Genomic DNA, 27,570 nt, shown 5'->3' with positions numbered 1-27,570 from the left:
CATATGACATCAGTTAGCAAGATTTAAACATCGTCATCATGGTCATAGACAACACACTTTTGGACCGAGTGAAACATACCAAATTTTTAGGTGTCATAATAGATGAAAACCTCACCTGGAAATGTCATATTGACTGCATTTCCAAAACTCGAGAAATATAGGTATCATGAACAAATTAAAACAATTTATTCCTGATCGAATAGAACATACTCTTTATTGTACTTTATTTTGCCGTACCTCAATTATGGAATTCTAATCTGGGGGAATACATGTAAACTGACCAAACTCCAAAAAATGAGTAATAAGAACAATTTCTAACAGTCATTATAGAAGTCATACCTGACCTTTATTTGCCAAATACAACATTTTAAATATAGAAGATATGTATTCTCTTGAACTCGGTGTATTTATGTACAAGAATTCCATACATGAGCTACCTAATTCATTTAATGAGTATTTTACAATACGTTCTGACATCCATGACTACCAGACAAGACAAAATAATTATTCCAGTTAACAAAAAGTAAAAGAAAATCACCAATAGTACAGCAAATGCACGAATATCCCCCACACACACCCCCACCCACACACCCCCACACAACATAGTGATTATTAAGTCTCTCCCTGAACATAGTGCAGGCGACAACAAACAAAAACAAAATTCCCTCAATTGTTATTCTTTTTCGTTAAATTTCTCCTTTTCTGAATGCATAAATTATTTTTATTGAAAATATTCCTTCATTAGCATACATATTATATACACTGCAACTGTCAATCTACACAGTGCCTAGACAACCCGTCAAACGTGCGAACAAAAGTTGCAATTTAAAACTAAAGTATGGCTCTTTCGACCATACAATAAAGGTATATAGAGTCTACACGGTATCGCTCAGTTTTATAACTTTCAACGAGGTCTAAGTTTCGGTGTAGTTGTAAAATAAGCCATCGTGCAACCCATGACCAGTTCAATAAATCTGAAATAAAAGTTAAAGACAAAAAGAAGAAGAAAATAAATAACTTCAATACAAAAGGAAAATCGTTAATTTTATTACAACACGTGAGTGAGTGAGTATCTTTGCATTTTATATAGTGAGTAATTTTCTTTACTATGCAATTTAAGCAAACTAATTTGTGCACACTTACAAAATTAAAACCGCATATGAACTTGAATTTTTCTTTGCAATGGAATGGACAAAAACGATTAAGATCCGGGGGGGGGGTCTCAGAAAATTTTGTACGGGGATGTGCCACGCAGACTTTCGGATGCTGACTTTCTATGCAATAACTACTATTTGCTGTTTTTACTGCCCATCAGCATACCAATTTTTCACAAAAAACACCCAAAGAGCACCACAATTTGCTCTTATTTGGCCATTTTTACGGCGCATTGGCCTCCACTACGCCTCCCTCCCACAGTGTCATCGCCCCGATATCTTCATGGCAGAAATCGCCATGGTAGGTTGAATCCACCGCCACACATAGCCATTTTATATCGACCTGTTTAATAGTTTTGTGTGGCATCATGGGCCGAAGGACATCTGACTAAGGCTACTGACAATAGCCCCGATTAGCCCGGTTACTGTCCTCGCTGTGTGTTAGTCGAGCATGGTACACCATAGGTCATATGGTTTTAAACTACCTTCACGATTGGCCTATACACTGCGCTATATAATTCGGCACATATAAATCAAAATTATTGTCAGTTTTGGACTCAAGACGCAAGCTAGTATCTCAAAGCGCAAACTAACGACTATCATATCTGTTAAAAATATATATTCAAGTGCAAGAAACCACATCTGGTTTCTTTATACGAAATCATTTACGGGAGATATTCATCATTTTCAAACCCGGTATCCAAAGATTTATAGCACATCCACGTGTATCGATCCCGTGTATTCATTTCAGTGTCTATTGCTGTATAGTGTAATTATTAACCGGGCGATGTCGGTGTGCCTCCCCTATCGATATACCAAAATCGCTGAAAAGGTACCCCAAACTGTGTGACATACCCGTATACCATGGAGAACCCTCTGCACATGAATCAATTGCTCATTTGAGATGAAATCAACTTAACAATTTTAGTTTCTTGATTTGCGACTTGGCTACATGCAGGAGGCGGAGGAAGGCTAGTCTTATTCGATCTTGTGATATTCGCTTCTTGAACCAACCTCAAAAGGAATACAACTGCAGTTGTAGCCATCGTCAGCAATGTCGCCTAGAGGGAAGCACAATGTGTGACTTCTCAATGTCCGTTTCAAAAGCCACAGTGAGTTCCAACAGAATGATTTATCTTGTTCCGGAAACGTTAAAACAATATTAGGTTTTTGAACGGTGGGAACGACATCAGGGGAATTGTCATGAACAGTGATGACGGAGGTACAATGAAGATTCCAGAGTAGAGGACACATCATAAGAATGGACCGCAAGCATGCATATGCTGGATGGATTGTCTATATACCACAGGATTGTCATCACTAATGGAAGCCAGAGATCGTTCAATTGAATGAAGCTGAAAGACTCTAGGGCCGGTTTCTCGAAGAATGGCTAGTGGCCAGGCTTCCTAAGTCACGAGGCTTTAAATCCCAATTACTCCTATATACCAGTGCTTACAATTTTACATCGTACATCACCTAGATAGATAAATCAATAAAATGGATCCACACTGGTATGGCTAGTCTGCTGGCTTAGGAAGCCTGACCACTAGCCAAGTGACGAGAAATCGTACCTTAAGGTATACTACTTTCTCGACAACTCTATGATTATTGTACCTGGGGATTGTCCAAAGCTAGGCAACACCTTAGAGTATCACACAGGGAGCAATATTCGACATACCTGGAAAGTAGCTGATAGACATACCACTCCCAGAGTCCTGGCCTATTGTTACCCATCCGTGTGCGTTGAATATGGACAATAAGAATACTGTAGAGGTTGATTCCACTTGCTGCTATCCCTAACGAAGCTGTTATGGCAGAAATCTTGAGAACTTTCCCGATGGCGCTACGTTTACAATGACGCCTTGTAGTCTCTTTGGCCATAGCTTGTAATTTCATTTGTCTTGGATGCCCACAGATAGCGTCATCAGATATAGACTTCCTTCGAGGAAACAGACTCAGCAATCTGGGTTTATGGTTTGGATTAGAGTCCGAATTCTGGTTGTCCGACTCGGTGGCGTGTTCCTTTGATTGGAAACTGGATTGCGAAGATCGTCTTGATTGACAAGGTTCAGCTGTGCTTGCGACATTATCTGTAGTCAGAGTCAACTGTGTTTCTTTCTCGTTGCAATCATCCAATGTTACAGATCCTGTGGCAATGACAAAGATGCTAGAAGAATTGTCTTTTACATCTCCAGATGCAGTTGTTCGCGGCAATGAAGACACTATGGAAGTTTTGGTAGACCTACGACATGGTGTCATCGAACCATCTCCAGGTGTAGTTGGTCGTGACAATGAAGACACCTTTGATGTTTCAGCATATTCAGTAGACATGGTAGAACTACGGCACGTGGTTCCATACAATACCTTATGACTTGTTTTCTCCAATTTGTGTAGCTTGTATGCGCCAACAAAGAATCCGAAGCTGAGAATGAATCCCCATACTACGAAGAAGCCTTCGCATAAAGTGACGAGCAACTGGACATGTTCGACTAGGTTAGTTATCACTGCCACGCCCATGACTACAACGTAATGCATCATTATCACTGTCACAAGAAAGCGGACACTCCGAATCCTGGTAGTACTCATCATCCGAATCTTACTCACTTCTAGTATCACCCAATTAACCAACCCAAACGCAGATGTCAGACACGGAAAACCAATGTTGAATATGATGCTATACACAAGAGGTGGATAGATGTTGCTGACGTTATATGGATCCACAAAGAAACACAATGCTCGACTCAATCCTAACAGTATAATTTGGAAATTAATAGCGAGAATAAATGACCGATTCTTTTGTCGATATCTCTGGGAAAGAACAAGCGCCAATGTTGTGTATAAAGTGTATAAACTCAGAAGGGAAAAAGCGGTGCCATAACCGTATACAAGACATGGCCAAGCGAGAGATTTCCACAAGTTAGTGACGTTTTGAAAATCTGGAATGGGTTCGTAGGCTGGTATTGGGTCGGCGTCATCTGCTCTTAGGTCTTTATCCACGACCTGCCGCGAGTCTGAAGGCAGAGGTGATGAAGTTTCACTCAATGATGTCATCTTCACAAGAAATCTTGACACAGATTTTGCTTTAGAATAGTAAAATAAGTATTGGATGCTTAGCACTTATAAAAGGTTGTCAACATGGAAACCAATTTGGAATATATAAAATAAAATTGCATTTTGTTTTAACAATATTTTTTTGTGTACCAAATTGTTTTGAAAATACTAGTAACATATGGTATTTTCTCTTTTGTTTGTTGCTACCAACCTTTTACTTGTACTTTGTTAACATTTTACGTTTGGGCTCTGCGTAGCATATGTTTTAAAAGCACGCAAACACGCTTTTGTTATGACGGCATACGCCTGAAGCTAAAAGGCATATCACAATGTATCAAATGATGAAGAAAAAAAATCAATTTCAGAGTCATTAACAGACTGTGCACCATTAATGTGAAATACGCAGTGAATCTACACAAATGATGATAACTGTGTTAAACCTGATAGGATATAACTGAGCTGTCTTGCTAAAGCTGCACATTTTTGATAAAAATAATAAATGTTTTCGGAAAAAAGAGATTATGTCCCAGAATACTTTTTAATCAGAACATTGTTCAGACTCTCCAACGTGTGAGGTAGCCTTCACGTACAGAGCGCCTTCTGTTGAATCGGAAAATGTGGTCAGAAATCAAACGTCTGGCTTATAAGCTTGAGACCCGCGCAAACACACCATTGGGATACGAGAGAAATATGGTACCACTTTCTCAAGTGGTGTGCTTACACATGACTTTCTATTCATCCCTTAATGACAATCACCTGCCAGATGAAGCGTTAATATGCTGTCGGTTCAGTTACCAATTTAATGGCGGAATCCTTTTGTTTGAAACAATGGTACCACTTTTATGAGTACTTACTTTCACTTTTTCAGCCATTGTCAATCCACTGCAGGATGAAGGCCTCAGCATGATGTCTCCATGCGACTCTGTTTTGCGCTTGTTGATACCACTTCTCTCCATTAATGTTGCAGCTCGTCCCCCATCGCTTCAGTTGGCGTCCTCTATTTCGCTTCTTTCCATAAGGTGTCAAATGTGTGAGTGTTGAGCTCCAACGATTGTCTTGTCTTCGGCTGATATGGCCGGCTCAGGTCCATTTTCCAAGATGTCTTGAACTTGGGTTTGCTCCCTGATCCATTTGTTTGTTTTTCTGTCCTTGTATGTGATGTTTAATATGCTTCTTGCCATGTTGTGTTGGGCTGCTTCCAATTTTCTTTCCATTTTTGAGGTTAATGTCCATGATTCTGCTCCATATGAAATAGCTGGGAGAGATGCATTGGTTGTATACCTTTCATAATTCATTTAAGGCATATTTGGAGATGGCCTTTCATGATGGTGCTGTATCTTCCAAAGGCTTGCCACCCAGGTTTAATACTCCTTCGAATTTCAGAGTCTTGAAGAGTGTTTTGTCTCGAAGAGAGAAGCGTTGTCCAAGCGTTGTCCTCGACCAGCACGATTTCAACCCCTTTTACATGTACTATATATCTTTGGGATAGTTTCTGTTCCTGTCATAACCTTTGTTTTCTTCATTATTCAATTTTAGTCTGGTTGCCCTGCTTGCCTCGTTCAACTCTTGTAGCATTGTATCAAGTTCATTCAGGTTGCTTGATATAGTGACAATGTCATCTGCAAAGCGTAGGTGACTCACGTGTTCTCCGTTTATGCTGATTCCTTTTTGTCTCCAGGCTAGTGTTTTGAAAGTCCTTCTAGGGTGGCTGTAAAGAGTTTTGGTGAAATAGTGTCTCCCTGGCGCACTCCCTTCTTTATCATTCTTTTTTTTCACTGTCTTTGTGCATTTTCTCTGTGTCGTAGCGATCTGAGTAGATGTCTTTGAAGATCTTCAATATGCGTTGCTGATTCTTTGGTCTTTAAGTGCATTCAGGACTGATAATTTGGTTTCAACAGAATCAAATGCCTTCTTGTAATCTATAAGAAACTACGCATAGTGGAATGTCGTACTCCTGGCATTTCTCCTTCAGTTGGTTGATAGTGTGGATGTGGTCTATGGTTGAAAAATCTTTCCTGAAGCCTGTCTGTTCCGTTGGTTGATTGCTCTCTAGTATGTTTTGTAATCGGTTTGTTAGCATCCTTGTGTACAGCTTGTACAAGTTCGACTGATGGGTCTATAATTCTTTAGGTCTCGCTTGTCCTCCTTCTTGTGCAGAATAATCATCATAGTGGCTTCTTTCCACTGTGTTGGCACTCTCCCCTTTTGCATACATGTTGTATACAGCTTTGCTGATTCTTTGGTTATGATGTCCCCTCCTTCCTTAATTGTGTCGATGAGCACATTGTCAGGTCCAAGAGACTTCCCTCTCTTCATTTGGTTTACGGCATGCTGTACCTCCCAATTAGTAACATTGGGTATCTCTTCTTGTGGGTTCTCCGGATTCATTTGTGTCTTTGTCACTGGCATATAAGCATTCATTCAGAACTTGGTCCTGGTCCCCTGCCCTAGTTTCTTATAGCTTTTCTTCAGACTTTTGTTTTCCTCAATTGTGGATTTGATCAGTTTGTTGTTGTAGCTCATTATCTTCACGTAGCTTTTTCCTGATTGTCTTGCAGGTTTCTGTATATTCAACACGTTGTATGTTTGTTCCCTCTGCTTTCATTGATCTTCTCTTCTCCATGAGTGTTCTGGTAGAATCTGATATCTTGGTTTCTTGAGGTTTTGGTTTATTTCCTGCAATTTCATGGCCAGTTCTTGTGTTCTCTAGGTTGATGCTACTTTGTTTTGGTTTTTAGTAATTTTACCTCTCGAGTCTGGTGTTGATTTTTAACTTGCTCATTATCATCCTATGGTCACTACGTACATCCACTTTGTCTTTACATCTTGAATGATGTGTGGACTGTCTGTGAGAATGAAATCAATTTCATTCTTTGTGCTTCCATCTGGGCTTCTCCAGGTCCATTTCCTACTTGCTGCCTTTTTGAAAAAAAGTGTTCATTATTTTCAGTTTGTTACTGATTGAGATTTCGATGAGTCGGTCATGCACCCCTATCATGCCTATCATTTTGTTTTATGAGTATCCTGTCGGTAAATCAAATTGGCATCAAAGGAACAATGCGCTTCGTAATCTATTGGTTTCTCCGTTATATAAACCTCCTTGAGGAAAACAACCGCATAGTACTTGCTTTGGGTCCATTTTACACTAATGAAAAATACTTGCTTTGGGTACTTTTTGCGGGTGATTATGATATACAACTTGAAATATTAGTGACCCCACCCCAATCCCTTGCAACTGACAAAACACATTGTGCGCTGAACACTTGAATTGTTGAATCAAAGTTGAGTTGATATACTGTGTCCGTTGCAAGCAGGAAAGTCTCAACTTTCCTAGTTGCATGCAAGGAAGCGCAATCCTTTTGGGTAGAATTTCAACTTCAGATTTCATTTATTCATGAAATTGCAGTTTTGCTTACTTTCGTCGCTGCGCTTACTCTGCTTTAATCCGTTTTGTTTTTGATCGGGAAAGAAACGGCAAGATTATTGTACATGCATGTTTCTATGTAAATGTTTCTATGTATATGTAAAACAACCTTGAATTGGTCGTAATTCACGTCAAACACAAATGTACCATGTTACTAGTATTTTCAAAATTTATAAAATTGGCTTTTGCAAGGCTGTTCAAGAAAATACACTAAAATAAACATATCAGAAAGCCCTTTGATAAACCAATAAACGAATATATGTACGCTTCTGAGTGCGAAAAATCATTATGACCATGAATTACTCGCATCCGTTATTGCGCTTGTTACCCTATAAATTCATTACACAGTGATCATTTATTAAATCCCGACATTTATAAGCTTTTACACGACCGTAAAAGCTAGAAAGAAGTAAATACAGCTCACATTGTAAATATCGTGCCGGTCGGTTCCGAAATAATCAAATAACCCAACAAATATACAGATATTTAAGATTTAAAAAAATAAAATAAAAAACAATAACAAAGACACATTTATATTTGGCATATTGGCATGTTCCATGCGTTTTGTTCGTTTGTTTATTCTGTTTGTTTGTTTGGGCTTTTTTGTTGTAAAATATCATGCTTTTGTAAAATATCCAAAGTATATGAGCATAAAACCTTTCATGGTCAGGTACGTTTGTGGTTCTCCAGGTGGTTCTTTTTCTTATTTATGTCACCTCTAGCTCTCAAAATCCTGCAAAAATATTGTATTACAGTACTAATATACTGTGCCCAATCTCTGATGATGGTTTAATTAAATCTATCTCTGAGAGAAGCGGACGGTTGGGCCCTTAAAACTGGTTTAACCCACCAGAGTCTGGTCCTAAGTCCAGAGACCTCAGAGATTCCTGCTTCGTGGACACAACGTCTGAGGATGTCCTTTTGAGCTCGCTGCAATTGAGCTTGTGTGTACGCAGGTGCTCGGGATCATTTCGGCTGATGGAGTTCATGTCAGCACTGGAATGTACTCTTAGGGAAGCGGGACGGTTGGGCCCTTAAAACCAGTTTAACCCACCAGAGTCTGGTCCTAAGTCCAGAGACCTCAGAAAATTGATTGATGCCTACCCAAGACTAGGAGATATGCAGTTCAAGAAATACTTCCCAAGACACCTTCAAAGAGGCATTATAATGGAGTGCTCATCTGTATAAGGGTGAAATAAGGCTCCGAAGGTGACTGCGCTGGTGCTCTACCAATGAATTACTTCTCTTCTTCAGAACATTGCGGAGATCAACCAAATTTCACACATATAAAAGAAAGAAAGAAAGAAAAAGCATGAAATGAAAAGAAATTTCACAATAGTAGAATTGCATGTACAAAAAATTAAGTTACACATTATTTCTGGCCTCCAATTTCTATCGCTCACTCATTTTTACATATATACTTATGTCGGCAGGTTGCCGTATAATGACTAATAATTGTATTTGATAAAAGGACATTTATTGTCAGAATAAACAATATTGTATTCAACCATTTTATTAAGTCACATGTATTTGCATGCCGGAAAAATCACAAGGGCACAAGCAATTTACAAAATTGCCACTTTGGTATTCAGTAATTGAGAATATTACAATATCAAGAGAATGTTGATACGATGATTCAGGTTTGGTTGTAGCGTATATGTAGTTTAAGGTTAGTAACTATTTTAAACTGTTGCGATTTGGTAGGTCACAGCATCTTGCGAATGATAGTGAGCTTTGGCAAAAATTGCATTGCTTATTTCATAGCGAGTGTATAGAAGAATTCAATTATACTTTTGTAAGTCCTGTTGTTCTTGAGTTATGTTGTAAAGAGGGCTGAAACAACAACGCTTAAGGTTAGCAAATATTTTAAACTGTGGCGATTTGGTAGTTCATAGCATCTTGCGAATGGTAGTCAGCTTTGGCAAAAATTGCATTGATCATTTCATAGCGAGTGTGAAGAAGAATTCAAATATCACAGATATAGTTTTGTAGGTCCTGTGGTTCTTGAGTTATGTTGTACAGAGAGCTGAAACAACAATACTTTTGTAAAACGTACATAACTCATTAACAACAATAAATCAAGCAAGTTTTCAAAGTATATGATTTGTAGAGTACGCTATACTCCTACACATGTTGGTAGCTCGCGGGTATTAATCAGTTTCCCAGTCTGTAACACAGACTACAAACAAGCATGAACTTCAGTAACATTAAACGACGCATGACGAATCTGCAAATCGATGTTGCTAAATCTGTAAAATTTGATCAAAAGAACAAAAATAAAGAATTGCATGTTGGTTTCATCCAGACTGCTGTTGTGGTGTATAACTACGACTTTGTCTCGGTCCCAGCCGGTTTGTGTTCCTCCGTCACGAAGGAGCACAAATCGGCTGGGACCGAGACTAACTACGACTTTGACTTTCAATTCAGGATTGAAAGTGATTAAATAAGGAGACCGACAGTATACGATTTGAATTTGATTGATCAAAATGAGAAAAGTAATAAAATGCGGACTGTCAGTTACACCACCACTTCAGTGTAGACAATTGCCTTACCTTGCATACCAACACGTTCTGTATTTTTGCAGATATGGACATGATGGAGGGTGTATTCAATACAACATTAGAAACGAAAACTGAAATGATTAGTGATTTCCAGGACACAACAATACCTTTCTTGAATTTGGACACATCATCGGTGACTTATCATCCTAATATAGTTGATACCGATGTTACTGGACAAAACACATGGACTGAAGTGCTAATCAACATTGTAGTGTGGACTATATGTATTGTTACCATTGCAGGTAATGGAATCGTGATCGTAGTCTTTGCAATTGACGAGAATGTACGCAACAAAACCCCAAATCTTTACATTCTCAACTTGGCCATACCTGATTTTTTAGTCGGTATTAATTCGCTACTTTTCAACAACCTTTACAGAATGTTCGGTGTATGGAATTACGGTGAGCATATCTGTAAAATGTGGTTAATTGTAGATTGGACGTCGGCTAATGTCGGCATTTGGGCTATCGTCTTAATAAGTTACGATCGGTATGTCTTGGTGACCAAAGGACTTGAGTATGGTAAGATTCAGACACGACTTAAGTTCTATATCATTTCAGTATCTATATGGCTACTGTGTTTCTTTCGATATATTATCCCAAATATTGGTTACGATTTTTGGATAGGAAAATCATCGTACGATTATACATTTGAATGTGGCGTGGTTTTTGAATACTTGTTCATAGTTGAAGTTGTGAACATTATTTTCAATACCATACTTTCTGTGTTGCTTATCATCTATTTCAACCTGATAATCTTTCTGAATATTCGAAAACGTTCACGCGGGTTACCTCGAAATTGGGGATCATCAATCCGCCCAAATGAAACAGGCGAAACAGACGCGTCAAATAATGACAATTTAGAAGAGCAAGCAGGGAGAGACGGACCTCTTGGCCAGCATAGAAATATACAACCCGAAGGAACTACTGATTTGCGTAAATTACGCCGAAGCGCTTTGACTCTGGGTCTTATTGTCGGAGTCTCTGCCCTCTGTTGGATCCCATTTCATGTGTATGTCTTCATGACACTCGCGGGTGTTCAAGTTAATGACACTTTTGCAAGTTCTACTTATTATATCTGGTGGTTTAATTCTACTGCTAATCCGTTATTGTATGTAGCGACAAATCCCGGAATACGACGAAGGATTATTAAAATATTTAAATGCCGGATATGCTAGTAGATTAATATTGTTAAAAATAATTGACGACTGAACAAAATCTTCACTTTAGTTAAATACTAAATTACATTAAAATTCATAAAAATGTTTTAAATGCCGGACTTAGGTTAATCGACATCTACTGTATAAAGTAATTGAATTATAACTACTGTTGGTAGCAACTGAATGCTATCTACTATAGACAAGAAGTGAATGATATCTACTAAGTAGCAAGTGAATGTTATATGTTGATAACATGTCATTGAAGTGATTGCTATCTACTGTATAATAAAGTAATTGAATAAAATATCTTCTTCAAATAGCAAGTGGACATTATCTACAGTAGATAGCAAGTGAATGTTATCTACAGTAGATAGCACGTGAATGCTATCTACAGTTGATAGCAACTTAGCAAGTGAATGCTTTCTGCAGTAGATAGCAAGTGAATGTTGTCTACTGTAGATAGTAAGTGAATGCTATCTACTGTAGATAGCAAGTGAATGCTATCTACTGTAGATAGCAAGTGAATGCTATCTACTATAGATAGCAAGTGAACACTATCTACTGTAGATAACAAGTGAATGCTATCTACAGTAGATAGCAAGTGAATGATATCTACTATAGATAGCATGTGAATGTTATATACAGTAGATAGCAAGTGAATGCTATCTACTGTAGATAGCACGTGAATGTTATCTACAGTAGATAGCAAGTGAATGCTATCTACTGTAGATAGCAAGTGAATGCTATCTACAGTAGATAGCACGTGAATGCTATCTACAGTAGATAGCACGTGAATGCTATCTACAGTAGATAGCACGTGAATGCTATCTACAGTAGATAGCAAATGAATGTTATCTACAGTATATAGCAAGTGAATGCAATCTACAGTATATATCAAGTGAATCCTATCTACAGTAGATAGCAAGTGAATGCTATCTACAGTAGATAGCAAACTGACGAAAAATTACGAACATTTTATCATTTATTTTCATTAGTATCATGTTGTGAAAAACCAAGTAGCTGAGGTGTTAACTCAATATGCAAGGACAATATTCAAACCGATGACCCCATGTTCACATTGGCTAAAAAAGCTGTATTTTCACGCAAATGGGTGCCGTGATTTGGTTCTTGACATACCCTGTCAGCCAATTTGACCCCCTAGCTTACTGATTAATACCATTCACTGAGATTGATGTTTATGTTGTCAATATTACGAAATTTTACGGGCCGAAAAATTTGAATATTTGCACTTTTCTTTCTAATACTGTCATATTGTGAAGTACCAAATAGCGAAAGTGTTAGTTAAATACCTTTGAAAAATATTTCTTGCGATGACCCATGCTGATTTTGGCTAAGTAAGATTCAGACACGACTTGTTCTATATCATTTCAGTATCTATATGGCTACTGTGTTTCTTTCGATATATTATCCCAAATATTGGTTACGATTTTTGGATAGGAAAATCATCGTACGATTATACATTTGAATGTGGCGTGGTTTTTGAATACTTGTTCATAGCTGAAGTTGTTAACATTATTTTCAATACCATACTTTCTGTGTTGCTTATCATCTATTTCAACCTGATAATCTTTCTGAATATTCGAAAACGTTCACGCGGGTTACCTCGAAATTGGGGTTCTTCAATCCGCCCAAATGAAACAGGCGAAACAGACGCGTCAAATAATGACAATTTAGAAGAGCAAGCAGGGACCTCATGGCCAGCATAGAAACATACAACCCGAAGGAACTACTGATTTGCGTAAATTACGCCGAAGCGCTTTGACTCTGGGGCTAATTGTCGGAGTCTCTGCCCTCTGTTGGATCCCATTTCATGTGTATGTCTTCATGACACTCGCGGGTGTTCAAGTTAATGACACTTTTGCAAGTTCTACTTATTATATCTGGTGGTTTAATTCTGCTGCTAATCCGTTATTGTATGTAGCGACAAATCCCGGAATACGACGAAGGATTATTAAAATATTTAAATGCCGGATATGCTAGTAGATTAATATTTTCCAAATATTGTTAAAAATAATTGACGACTGAACAAAATCTTCACTTCAGTTAAATACTAAATTACATTAAAATTCATTAAAATGTTTTAAATGCCGGATTTATAATCGATATCTACTGTATAAAGTAATTGAATTATAACTACTGTTGGTAGCAACTGAATGCTATCTACTATAGACAAGAAGTGAATGATATCTACTAAGTAGCAAGTGAATGTTATATGTTGATAACATGTCATTGACGTGATTGCTATCTACTGTATAATAAAGTAATTGAATAAAATATCTTCTTCAAATAGCAAGTGGACATTATCTACAGTAGATAGTAAGTGAATGTTATCTACAGTAGATAGCACGTGAATGCTATCTACAGTAGATAGCAACTTAGCAAGTGAATGCTTTTTGCAGTAGATAGCAAGTGAATGTTGTCTACTGTAGATAGCAAGCGAATGCTATCTACTGTAGATAGCAAGTGAATGCTATCTACAGTAGATAGCATGTGAATGCTATCTACAGTAGATAGCAAATGAATGCTATCTACAGTATATAGCAAATGAATGCTATCTACAGTATATAGCAAATGAATGCTATCTACAGTATATAGCAAGTGAATGCTATCTACAGTAGATAGGAAGTGAATGCTATCTACAGTAGATAGCAAACTGACGAAAAATGACGATCATTTTATCATTTATTTTCATTAGTATCATGTGAAAACCCAAGTAGCTGAGGTGTTAGCTCAATATGCAAGGAAAATATTCAAACCGATGACCCCATGTTCACATTGGCTAAAAAAGCTGTATTTTCACGCAAATGGGTGCCGTGATTTTTTCTTGACATACCCTGTCAGCCAATTTGACCCCTAGATTACTGATTAATACCATTCACTGAGATTGTTGTTTATGTTGTCAATTTTAAGGGCCCCAAAATTATGGAAATTTGCCCTTTTCTTTCTAATACTGTTATATTGTGAAGTACCAAATAGCGAAAGTGTTAGTTAAATACCTTTGGAAAATATTTCTTACGATGACCCATGATTTTGGCTAAGTAAGATTCGGTATTCCGGTATCTTTATGGCTACTGTTTCTTTCAATGTATTATCCCAAATATTGGATACGATTTCTGGATAGGAAAATCATCTTACGATTAGCCTATACATTTGAATGTGGTGTGGTTTTCGAATACTTGTTCATAGTTGAAGTTGTTAATATTATTTTCAATACCATACTTTCTGTGTTGCTTATCATCTATTTCAACCTGATAATCTTTCTGAATATTCGAAAACGTTCACGCGGGTTACCTCGAAATTGGGGATCATCAATCCGCCCAAATGAAACAGGCGAAACAGACGCGTCAAATAATGACAATTTAGAAGTACAAGCAGGGAGAGACGAACCTCTTGGCCAGCATAGAAATATACAACCCGAAGGAACTACTGATTTGCGTAAATTACGCCGAAGCGCTTTGACTCTGGGGCTAATTGTCGGAGTCTCTGCCCTCTGTTGGATCCCATTTCATGTGTATGTCTTCATGACACTCGCGGGTGTTCAAGTTAATGGTACTTTTGCAAGTTCTACTTATTATATCTGGTGGTTTAATTCTACTGCTAATCCGTTATTGTATGTTGCGACAAATCCCGGAATACGACGAAGGATTATTAAAATATTTAAATGCCGGATATGCTAGTAGATTAATATTTTCTATATATTGTTAAAAATAATTGACTGAACAAAATTTTCACTCAGTTCAATACTTATATATTATATGAAAATCCACTAAAACATTTTAAATGCCGGTCATAGGTTAATCGATTTATCTACTGTGACAAGTAACTGCATTATAACTTCTAATAGTAGGTAGGCCTAGCAACTGAATGCTATCTAAGTGAATGCTATCTACTAAATAGCAAGTGTTATCTGATGGATAACAAGTGGATATTATCTACTGTAGATAACAAGTGAATGATATCTACAGTAGATAGCAAGTGAATACCATCTACTGTATATATGCTATCTACAGTAGATAGAAAGTGAATGGTATTTACAGTAAATATATAGCAAGTGAACGATATTTACAGTAGATATGCTATCTACTGTAGATAACAATTGAATGCTATCTACAGTATATGCTATCTACAGTAGATAGAAAGTGAATGTTATCTACAGTAGATAGCAAGTGAATGTTATCTACAGTAGATAGCAAGTGAATGCTATCTACAGTAGATAGCAAGTGAACGCTATCTACTGTAGATAGCAAGTGAATGCTATCTACTGTAGATAGCAAGTGAATGCTATCTACTGTATATAGCAAGTGAATGTTATCTACAGTAGATAGCAAGTGAATGCTATCCACAGTAGATAGTCAAATATTTACAACTAATATGTACTAGGCCTATATAGAATATCAGAAGATAGAACTGGAATACAACTTACAGAATATAGTAAATGAATGCTACAAAATACGACAAAAGCAAGTTCCAAGCAGCATATATTTCCCTGACCTTGGACACATCGTCAAAGGCATATCTTCCGAATTGGAATATTGTCAGTAACGATGTATTGTTAGTGCGGCTTTCCTCTTACGTAAAGAGCCCTAAAAGTGGACAAATCAAAATGATGTGTAGGATTATTTCATGCTGAAATGGCCTGTGGTTTTCTGGAGGTTATAATGTCAAAAATTATGGATTACGGAAATATGGCACTGTAACGTTTTTAATCCAAACATCCAACTCAATGTATTAATAATAATTATACATTTCTTATCAAATAAATAATTTTTATTCCAAAATAACCTGAAACGAAATTGGCAGATCGGCTTATTGGTCAAAAATATAAAAATCATTAAAAAAGCATGTTTTAACTCAAAATATCACCTCAATATGGCATGATAATATAATTTTGTTCACAGATAAAATATTCAACCATAGGGTTGGTATTGGGGGATAGGACACCCCAATTCTTACAAAAAATGTTTGAAAAAATTGTGATTCTCCCTTCCCCCTCCCCCACTTTTTAGATTATTGAGCGCCCAGCTGGCTGAAAAAATTGAGTCAACCTTTTCGGGCTGTTGATGAAGGGGCGGCAAAATTTACCTTTCCTGCAGCCCCCCCTCCTCCTCCCCCGTAGGAGCGCCACGGTACGCTACTTGATCATGTTGCTTAATTAATTTTTTCATCGTCATAATAAATTGCGGAAGCTTTAAAATCAAAAGCAAAACTTGAACAAAATATGGACAACCTCCAGGAAACGATAGACAAATTAATTTGATACGGCCTACATGGTGTCTCAGAAATATCTTTTAACACTAGTGATGGCGTATTATATTAGAAACTCGTGAAAAACAAGTGTTAATAGATTAACACTATTCTAAACATGTTAAACCGTTAATGTATCAACATATTATGTTAAAATATTAACAATCGTGCATGTGTTAAAATCCGGGGGGGGGGGGAGTCACTCCCATTGTGGCCTGTGCACCATCAAATTTCCTTGCATCAAATTTCATATCCTGAATTTCATTTCCGCGTATTAGCAATTGCAATTTTGCTACCCTTTTGTCCAATTTTTCATGTTTTTGACACCCTAAACACGATACGCGCGCATCGTGCCTACCCACGAAGAACTACCCTTTTTACGCGTTTTTATTATCGCGGATGGTGTACAGGTCACAATGGGAGTGAATCACCCGGGGTTAAAATATATACACAAATGTTACTATTTTGAACATCTGAACGGTTTAACGTGTTTAGAAATGTTACTCAAATAGTGTTAATCTATTAACACTTGTTTTTAGAGAGTGTTGTTAACGTGTTAAAGCGTTTAAAATTAACATCCTCATTTAATCACAGTGTAAAAGTGTGAGAGTGTTAACATTTTAATACACAATTGTTAATATTTTAACACAAATGGTAATATTGTAACAAATTAACGGTTTAACGTGTTTAAAAAGTGTTAGGGCCTACTCAAATAGTGTTAAACTATTAACACTTGTTTTTGCAGTGACGGTAAAACATGCTGGGTAGGACCCGTTTTAAAACTGCGACGAGGAATAAGTAATATAAATTATAGTTCACTGCAATCGGTATTCAAAAGATATGATTCATCAGCAAACAAAATGGTCAAAAATTTTTGCATTCATCATGTTCACTTTCAGAAATGTATTAATCAAAGTGCTGTAACTTCTTATGATGCAATTAAGATAGGGCGACTATACAAAGTATACATTTTTGGCAAATTAGGCAAGTAATCTCAATATAAATACAGATTTTGTGTAAAAACATAAATTGTGCAGAAAATCACACACACACACACATACAAAATTTGGGAACACGTCATAGGAAAAATCATAATTTTTTTTTTTTTTATTTTTTGTAATCTAGACACTCCATTTCAAAAACAGATTTCTTATGGTTTTTTTTTTATATATTAACCTGATTTTTATTCTTTTTGACCAAATAAAGCCAGATATATGAATACGATTTTTTACAAATTTGTTGGATGAAGCATAATTTGTTCTAGACCGTGCACCGATTGAAGTAGAATAAATTGTTGATTAGTCTTCTTTACCATGTTTACGAGCAGTTATAAAATGTCCTATAAGTTTCACCATTTTCAATTCACCATCCTTGTGTTAATATTTTTTGGGACAATCTGTATAGCCATAGGCCTATTGCAAAACATAAATAAATTTTAGTCCTATTGCAAAACATAGATAAATTTCAGTTTCAGTTTATAGTTTTCTAACAAATCAAAAAAAAATGTAGCAAATTAAGATAAAGCGGTTTACAGTAACATTAGTCTACTGTAGTAGACCAGTTTAATTTATCATTCCCTTAATTAATCTCTCTGACCTGACCATGGAAAAGTCATCATTCCTGTTCTGATTCAACAGCTCAGATATCCATGAGAAAACTCTGGGCAGGGCAGTCACTGGAGATGGGATGTGTTTCGTCATAGATTTTAAATGGTTTTATGCATGGAAACGTATGAATTGTTTATCAAAAAAAAAAAAAAAAAAGGAATGCAGCGCAGTCTACAGTAACATAAGTCACCGTTAAATCGAACCTGATTTACATACAAAAGAAAGGACATAGTATTAATTGTTGTGCATGCATGGAAGAAGGTCATAAAGGAAATAACAAAGCAAGGTCACGGTGGGTTCACCTGGATCCAGGCATGCATTAATACAAATAAGTTACTTCCCGGCTAAAGCATTAAATATTCTCAGTTTCTATAAGGATCCAATTAGAATAGCATATCACCGAAAGAAATGTGTTATCAACAAGCAAACTGTTAACTGATTCTTTTATTTTCTTGGTCATTGTACTTGACTAGTACAGTATAGTGCAAATATTGCACAATATCATTGTATTGATACGAGTAGATTTAGTTGCAGTCTATCTGGTAGAAATACAACATGCATGTCGTACTTCTCTTCGCCCTTCTTGGGGTTGCTTTGGGGGCCCCAACAACACAGGACCCTAGTACAACTCCAAAGAAGGCGCCACCAACTCCATGCGATACTACCTTGCAATGGGAGGGTCGATCGAGTGAGTGGGATCATGTTAGAGAATATAACAACCGATTTTTGATCTCATTTGATGGCAAGAACCAGCGAAAGAGGCTTATGGAAGAGAAGAGATCGTACATGCCTGGACACAGGTAAGCACACCATAAATAAAACAATTACCATTCTTCATCATGCCAGTGACGTAGCTAGCACTTTTTTCAGAGGGTGGGCAAGGGGGGGGGGGGCAAGACAAAAATACACAAAAAAAACCCTAAAATCTTAAATATCATGCAGGACGGCCAGCATCCGGGGGGGGGGGGGGACTTCTCACAGAGGGGCAGCATAAATCAATCATTATCCTTGGAAGTGTATTATAGATTAATAAGATACGGTTATCTTAAGGGGGTACTACACCCCTGCCCAATTTTGAGCCTATTTTTGCATTTTTCTCAAAAATTATAGCGCCCCGCTTTTGGTGACAAGTACCGGTAAGATATGTGTATTATATAGGGGCAAGGACTACAACTACTGCACTGGAAATTTTTATTTCAAAACAGACAACAGTTGTGGAGTTACAGTCAAAAATGAGGGAAAACCAATATTTGACCAATAAATCAATAACTACTTGCCTTGAGTTGCTGAATTTTCAGTGCAGTAGTTGTAGTCCTTGCCCTATAATATACATATCTTCAATGCGCTGTAATTTTTGAGAAAAATGCAAAAATAGGCACAAAATTGGCCAGGGGTGTAGTACTATACCCCCTTAAATCAAAATATGCATAACGAGAGTAACATGAAAAAAGAGAGTAAAAAAGTGGCCGCTTTAATAACCGTGTTAATTGTAAAAATCTAGATCGCTTGTGTATTAGAAATATACTATAATCTACTATAGGCCTTAACCATGTTAACCTTACTGTAGGCCTATTTGCTTCCTTTTGGTAGGCCCCCTATTACTCAATTATACTCAGAGAATGTGTTAATGTTACATCTTCCGTATAAAGCTGATTCCATTCAACTTGGCCATGTGTAAGGCCCTAAATATCTGGTTAAAAAACAATATAGACCTGTTAAAAGAACGTAGGCCTATATTCAAATCAACATGAATATTTTACCATGATTTAAATCCGGGAATCAAATACCATGTTACGTGGTATACGTGATAATAATAGAACATGCCCTTAAGGGAGTACTACACCCCTGGCCAATGCCTATTTTTGCATTTTTCTCAAAAATTAAAGCACATTTGTGACAAGTAAGATATGTATATTATAGGGGCAAGGACTACAACTACTGTACTGAAAATTCAGCAACTCAAAGCAAGTAGTTATTGATTTATTGATCAAATACTGGTTTTCCCTCATTTTTGACTGTAACTCCACAACTGTTCTCTGTGCTGAAATAAAATTTCCAGTGCAGTAGTTGTAGTCCCTGCCCCTATAACATATATATGTTACTTGTCCCCAATGAGCTATAATTTTTAAGAAAAATGCAAAAATAGGCACAAAATTGGGCAGGGGTGTAGTACCCCCTTAACCTATACCGTATGACTTTCCGGTTTGGTAACATGACATTGACACATTTAGTGAATCAACGGTGCATGCATTTATTTTTTTATTTAATAATATCATCATGACCTTATTTAATATGTTTAGGCCTAGGCCTATACACAATCTCACCTACTGCATATTCTAATATTCTATATACAATCATATTGGACATTATGCCATGGTCGAATAATTTGATAAATGTTATTATTAACAAACAGAGGGAGTACGGTGACTGAAAAGATCGGATGTGAAAATCTATCAATTGCACATGCACAAATGAATACAAATCAGAGTTTTATGCTTAAATGAAAGAACTGTACACTCTAGATAAAAAAAAGTAGTAAAAATTACTCAATGTTGAGTAAAAGGGAACAGCGTAACAAAATGAGTCAAATATTGATTGATTTTTTACTTGTTGCTCTGTACCCTTTTTACTCAACATTGAGTAATCATTATTTCTAGTGTATTGTCAGAAATTGTAATTTCTTTAGTATTTAATTGGTAAATCGAACAAGGTTGAATAATTTGCGCAATTGTTTAATCATATAATTATGGAGGCCATTATTAAAATGGTCAGGAGAGTTTGGAGAATCGTTTCTGCTATCAAATGTGTAACCCGCGCGTTCTATTCCGTTTCCATAGCAACTGTCACGCTATTATCTAATTTTTACCCCAAAATGTCACATTTTGATTTGGTTTCTGACCTATTTTTTGAAAATAATTTGGGGCATTTTGGCTAAAAACTAAAAGCTTACCCTTTCCATCATTTACTAGTACCAATTTCTTGCATTACAAAAGCTTGTATTTCACTCTATTACATATTAGGAGAATTTAAGGGGGTACTACACCCCTGCCCAATTTTGTGCCTATTTTTGTATTTTCTCAAAAACTATAGCACATTGGTGACAAGTAAGAATGTATATTATAGGGGCAAGGACTACAATTTCTGCACTGGAAATTTTATTTCAGCACAGACAACAGTTGTGGAGTTACAGTCAAAAATGAGGAAAACCATTATTTCATCAATAAATCAATAACTATATGAGTTGCCCCTATAATATACATATCTTACTTGTCGCCAATGCGCTATAATTTTTGAGAAAAATGCAAAAATAGGCACAAAATTGGCCAGGCGTGTAGTACCCCCTTAAAGAGAAGAAAGTTTTCATGGCAACGCCCATTTATCAGATATAGGCCTAGGCCTACTCCTTTTAATTTAAGCAAATTTGCCAGTAAAATTGACAAAATATGCTTATAACTGGTCGTAGACATTGAAAACATGTCTCCATTCATTTCCTTATTGCATGCGTCAAAACATCCAGTCGTCATATTGTTGTATTTAAATGCAGTATTTTTTCTTTTTTAATTTCAAATAATTTCAGATATATAGAATATTTGCAGTTCTATAACGACAAATTGGAGTATCAAATTGACCACACTTACAACGTGTGTACGAAGCTTCCCCTAGGTCCTTGGCGTAACCACACGATCCCTGATGATGCAGTTCTTGAAGATCAGTATGATGTTGGTCAACCAGGGCACGCAATATATGCTAACGAGTGGTCCGACAGAGTGACTGGACGCTATAGTAAGTAGTTCATTCCTCTCATGTAATTTCCCAACAGGAAACCTCGAAAAACCCTTGGATTTTGACAGTTCCCAGGTACACTGTTAAAAATGTTCCGTAAATTTTACAGTAAAATACCTGGCACTTCTATTGCCAAAAATGCAACCTTTTCCCGTAAAAACGATAATTTAACAAGTATTTTACTGTAAAATTAGCATATTTACGATATATTGCCGTAAAATATACGTTATGAGGTATAATGTACGGCAGAAAGCCAGTTAATTTTACGGTAAAATACCTGGCAGTTCTATTGCCAACGTTTTTCTGTTAAAATTACAGTAGCGCCGTAAATATGCACGATAAATTATATGAAGTAGTCTTAAAACACAATCTGTCAAGACAAATACGGCTATTTCCTATTTGAAAAATGTGGACGATGCAACACATTACAAAATAATCAAATTTAACGGTACTAACATGCCTATTTGTAGAGAAATAGTAATTCAGTTTATTACCGTAAAATGTTTTTGGTTTGTGCCGTAAAAAACGGTTCGGATTTCTAAGAGTGTAAGCTCTCAGGGATAGTTTAACCCACCCACCCACCCAAATTCATGAAATTATTAAAGATAAACGAAAATAACAAGTGCTGGCGCAAAAATCAGAGGGACAGGAATCGAAACCACGTCCTTCAGCGTAGGCATACGCCCTAATCCGACCATTGGCTGTCCATGATAAATGCGGCTGACACCGTAGGACAGTTGGAGTATACAATACATACAAATTGTGGCGTAGCCAGGGGACGGGGAAGGGTGGGGCTGCCACAAAAGCCAAGCCTCCCCCCACTGGCCGCCCTGATATTTAAGATATTTAGGCCCTTTTTTTTGTACTTTTTAGCAAATTTTTAGCAATTTCCGTTTTTCCTCTTGAAAGTTGCCTTTCCCTCTTTGCCCCCACCCCTCTGAAAAAGTACGCCACTGAATGCACAACACAGAGCACAACATACACAATGTTTTAATGTTAATCGAAATGTTCCACTTTATATTATAACTCCCTTCTCTCCATCTTTCTCTCTATCTCTCCACAGAGGAAGAATGGATCGGTGTCTTCACAACAGCTAAGGATGGTTGCTGGCCTCTGTTTGAAGTCTATTCCAAAGATGAAGCCAACAAGAGTATCTCCTACAGTACGAGATTCTTTAACTTGTCTGCTGGCATCAAAGACCCATCTGTATTTGACATTCCAGACATCTGCAAGAAAGTCCAGTTGACTCCTCTTCCTGGTAAGCGTAATGTACATGTGGTTTTCCTTTATTGGGCTATTCCAGAAATTAAAGGCACCCCTCTAAAGAAGACATGGGATTCCCAAAATGTTCACCATTTTTTGCTCTGGGAATTCCCTAAAAAATTGGTCATTATTTTCACAACTCTAAAGAAGACATGGGAATTCCCAAGAAAAAGACACCTTTTTATTTTAGGCTTGGGAATTCCAAAAAATGTTGGCAAAAATTTGCCTGTCTTCTTTAGGGGACACTGGGAATTCCAAATTGTTAAATCATTTTATTGTCAAAATGGGAATTCTCATTTTTTTTTATAACATTTTGGTCTGGGAATCCCAAAAAATGTATTGTACAAACTTACATGTCTTCTTTAGGGGTGTGTGTGTGTGTGTGTGTGGGGGGGGTGCCATTAATATCTGGAATAGCCCGTTTGGTTCAAGAGCGCAAGAGCGGAAATATTCCGCCTTTTAAATGGCATGTGAAAACCTGGCTTTTCAATCAAAAATCTGGAAGCTTTCGCATATCGTAATTTTATGAAAAAAGGTGTTTTTTTAAATCTTGAAAAAACCTGTTTCACCGAATCGGGGTTTCAATTGAAAATCTTGGCTTTTCAAATGGGAAGTAAAAAATCTTGATTTGCCTGTCGAAAAACATCAGGCTTGTCAATCCAAATATCAAGAGAAAATCTTTCGTTTTCACTTGAAGTCGAAAAAACAGGTTTTTCAATCGAAAATCTTGGTTTGTTAATTAAAAACTTGGTTTGACATTGTAAAATCAAAATTTCTGATGATAAACTGGGTTTTCAATCTATAAACCACAGTTTTCGTGAAAACCTGGTTTTGCATGATGCGAATTGACCTTGCAATTTTTTTTTGACTTATCTGCTTATTAGACCGCGCCGTAGTACACCAAAAATAATGAAGAAGCCTGAAGAAAGTTCCAATGTATTAATAGCGACAGAAGCTATCGGAAAAGTTCGTTATATTCCGCCTATTGTGTTTATTTCATTATCATACAGGCTATATCAAAATATTTGGTACCCATCAGTTTTGATGCTTCCACAATTTAGGAACTTTTTGTGGCATCAGTTTTGTCCATAATCACTGAAAACTAATGGGCACCTACCATTATGGTACATTCTGTATACAGTACAGTATGCACAATAATAAGGTACCACTTTTGACTCCATGTCCATATAGCCCACAGTGAGGGTTGATTTCGAATGTACCCACAATGAAAAGGTGCGCAAGAATTTTAGCAGTGAACAGTTAATGAAAGTTAATATGAAATCTGCATCCTGATGTGCAGTGGCGGCACCAGGAATTTTTTTCGGGGCATGGGGGCGGTGAATTTCTGGGGAGGATCGACAAACTTTGCGCAAATTTACGTAATTTGGAGGGGTTTGCCTCAAAACTGGGGGGGGCAAGAAAAATATTTGGGAGGGAAATGCCCCCTTACCCCCGTAGCGCCGCCACTGATCCTTTGTCGTCACTGATATCTCAAATCATTCAATCATCTCAATGCTCAAATTAAAGCGAACAGCTTCGAGCACAGCGTGGCTATACCTTGATGTTTCGTTCAATATGAACCTCACTTTGGCTGAGGGATCATGTTCAAAACTTGCTATCTTTCGTGCATAGGCCTACTGTATATGCTATCGTCAGAATTATATTCTTAAAATGTTGTCTGTGTTCTTTTATTTCATCAGATTTGCCTACGCTGGTCAACGAGGTCCAACCTACCCAAGCTCCTGGATTTTTTGCCAAGATAAAAACCTGGCTGTTTCAAAGAAAAAACGACAGCTCGGATAAGTTACTAAAGAAAGCAGGAGTTGTCAAGACGTGGGGCAAACAAATGGATCAGATTTAAACAACCCGCCGCCTTTGACAAATAGTTGCTGTACACGGCCATTCGGCCAATAAGAAACACTTTATCCGCATTAGATAAATTATGGACGGTCAATAAAATATACGCTTTGAAATACATCGCGTTCACTTCTAGTTCTATTCTTGTTTCGCACGCGTCACGCCATAGTCAGTTCACCCGAATTAACACGAGCTAGGCCTGCCATCACGCATTGGTTGTCACTAAGACGAACTGGCTTTATAATTTGCTCTTTATTGACATATTATAAAGATAATTAATTAAAAAAAAAGTAAGGTAAAGTAATTAAAAAAACAAAAACAGGGTGAATAAACGAACAAAAAACAGGGGAATAAACAAAACAAAAACAGGGTAAGTAAGTAAAGTAAAAATTAAGTTTTTGTGGGGCGTAGGGCCTATGGAGTTTGATGTTTGTGTATGTATTGCTATTACTTTCGAGGACTTTGAGCATGATGACATAACAAGGACCTCAATGTATGACAACGATGACCTAGACATGATCTACGATTCTCCGAATCGTCGGTCCTCTGAAAACATCGTAAACGGGGTCCCATGTCATACTACCAAAGCTTACCAACTCTATAGCCAACGTCCTTTGTGCGTTGACCTTTTGAGCACTTGGCAATATACCACACCGACAAACAGAGGACTTTTGGTCTACAAAATAATATTTGTGTCAGTTCCAGGTCCTCGGAAATATATGCGCAAAGGGATGTACAAATTACGTGTGTGCAACAAAGTACTATATCAGCTTACATGACATTAAAGTCATTTTGATGGCTTTGTTTAACGAGAGAATAAATTTAATAAGAAAAATACTGAATTCGGTACTGAATGAGTCGTGGTTTTCATCCATGTGGTGTTTTTCATTATTATAATTTATATACCATGCACAGTGTCATCGCCCCGATATCTTCATGGCAGATATCGCCATGGTTGAATCCACAGCCACGCATGGCCATTTTGTTCCGACCTGTTTAATAGTTTTGAGATGCATAATGGGTTTAGGGACATCCGACTGAGGCTATTGACAATAGCCCGGTGACTGACTCTCTGTGTGTGAGTGAGTATGATATGCCCCATTAGGTCATCCGCTTTTAGACTGCCTGTACGAGTGTCCTACACTAGCTGCGCTATAGTTCAGCACATATAAAATAAGAATTTTTGTCAGTTCTTGAGTTCAAGACGCACGGTTGTTTCTCAAGACGCAAGCTAACGACTATCATATCCGTTCAACACATATATTTTCAAGTTCAAGACGCAAGCTAACGACTATCATATCCGTTCAACACATATTTTCAAGTGCAAGGAAATAAATATGGCTTCTTTAGAATAAAAAAATTACGGGAGATATTCATCATTTTCTATCCCGGTATCCAAAGATTTATCGTCTGAATGTCAAATCGTGCAAAGTACATTCACGTGTATCGATCCCGGGTATTGATTTTAGTATCTGCTGTACCAAGTAATTATTAGCCAGGCGATGTCGGTGTGCCATGTATCCTCTTAATACAGTAAGCCAAAGAATTAAGGTACCAGTTGTGTTCACCCCTGTTACTGTATATCCTAAAGAAAGACAAGTTAGTATGTCAAAATTAAAACAAGCAGCCATTACATGGACTCTTTAGCTCTGATTTAAGACCTTATTTGTTGAAATTGGTTGAGAATTAAAGAAACGGTGATCTAAAACCTAATGAAGAAACGAAATCAAAAGTTGCACATTTGTGTTCTAACGGGTGTTCTAATCAATGAAAGCACGACGCTAGTTTTAACGTGCTAATCAATGGAAGTACGGCGCTAGTTCTCTTGTTCGCGAACGCTTTGTCATGTTTGTGTACAAATCAATAGGGCATGCAATGTAGCAAACTGCAATTTTTAAATTGGCATCTTCCTTGGGTTTTTGGATCGTCGTGTTTTTATTTCAGAACAATTTATCAACAAATGAGGTCTTTTAAGACCTCATTTGATTCGAGCTAAAAGATGCAGTTATTGGCTGCTGGTTCAGACATCTGTCTTTGTTTAGGATATACAGGGTTTTTTTTTGGCTTGCTGTATATATGATATCCTATATCACTGTAAATTCCTGACTGTAGTACTTTTTTTAAAACACGTTAGGTGTTTAGCAAAATGTACTTTTCCAAAAATATTTTATATTTTGAAACCTATTCTATTTCACAAATTAAAAATAAAAGCTGTTCTTGGGCTATGGTTATCAAGTTATCACACTATAAACTTGTATCCAACACTGTTAATCCTTAGTTGTAACACATTTTCTTTCATGTGATTTTGTAAACTTCCGTGAAATTTTATTCAATAACAGCAAAAATATAACCTGCCGAAGAGAGGGCGTCATCAACTTTCACAGTAGGTTAGTAATGTTGTCTTTTCTGGCACCGTGTCCTCTTGCAAAATGAATTTTATCGTTTT

General features: G+C 37.0%; 3 protein-coding genes across 3 annotated transcripts; 1 reads left to right on the top strand and 2 right to left on the bottom strand.

Moving 5' to 3' along the window:
* Nucleotides 1–722: 722 nt before the first annotated feature.
* On the bottom strand, nucleotides 723–4,229 carry LOC140157925 (uncharacterized). The gene is made up of 2 exons (XM_072181173.1): nucleotides 2,833–4,229; nucleotides 723–974 (listed from the first exon to the last, which is right to left on the bottom strand). Exons 1-2 carry the CDS (start codon nucleotides 4,203–4,205, stop codon nucleotides 905–907), a joined length of 1,443 nt encoding a protein of 480 aa, XP_072037274.1. The 5' UTR covers nucleotides 4,206–4,229; the 3' UTR covers nucleotides 723–904.
* A 2,049-nt stretch (nucleotides 4,230–6,278) lies between these two features.
* On the bottom strand, nucleotides 6,279–6,626 carry LOC140157924 (uncharacterized). The gene has a single exon (XM_072181172.1). The coding sequence runs from the start codon at nucleotides 6,624–6,626 to the stop codon at nucleotides 6,279–6,281; it is 348 nt and encodes a 115-aa protein (XP_072037273.1).
* A 12,059-nt stretch (nucleotides 6,627–18,685) lies between these two features.
* Nucleotides 18,686–25,966, top strand: LOC140157280 (mammalian ependymin-related protein 1-like). Its single transcript, XM_072180421.1, has 4 exons — nucleotides 18,686–19,021; nucleotides 21,799–22,004; nucleotides 23,068–23,262; nucleotides 24,968–25,966. Exons 1-4 carry the CDS (start codon nucleotides 18,777–18,779, stop codon nucleotides 25,126–25,128), a joined length of 807 nt encoding a protein of 268 aa, XP_072036522.1. The 5' UTR covers nucleotides 18,686–18,776; the 3' UTR covers nucleotides 25,129–25,966.
* The last annotated feature ends 1,604 nt before the right edge of the window (nucleotides 25,967–27,570 follow it).

This window comes from Amphiura filiformis, chromosome 7, assembly GCF_039555335.1.
Source record: "Amphiura filiformis chromosome 7, Afil_fr2py, whole genome shotgun sequence".
NCBI classification, from domain to species: Eukaryota; Metazoa; Echinodermata; class Ophiuroidea; order Amphilepidida; family Amphiuridae; genus Amphiura; species Amphiura filiformis.
Note: the sequence above shows the minus strand (reverse complement) of the source record. Positions and strands in the feature narration are given on the sequence as shown.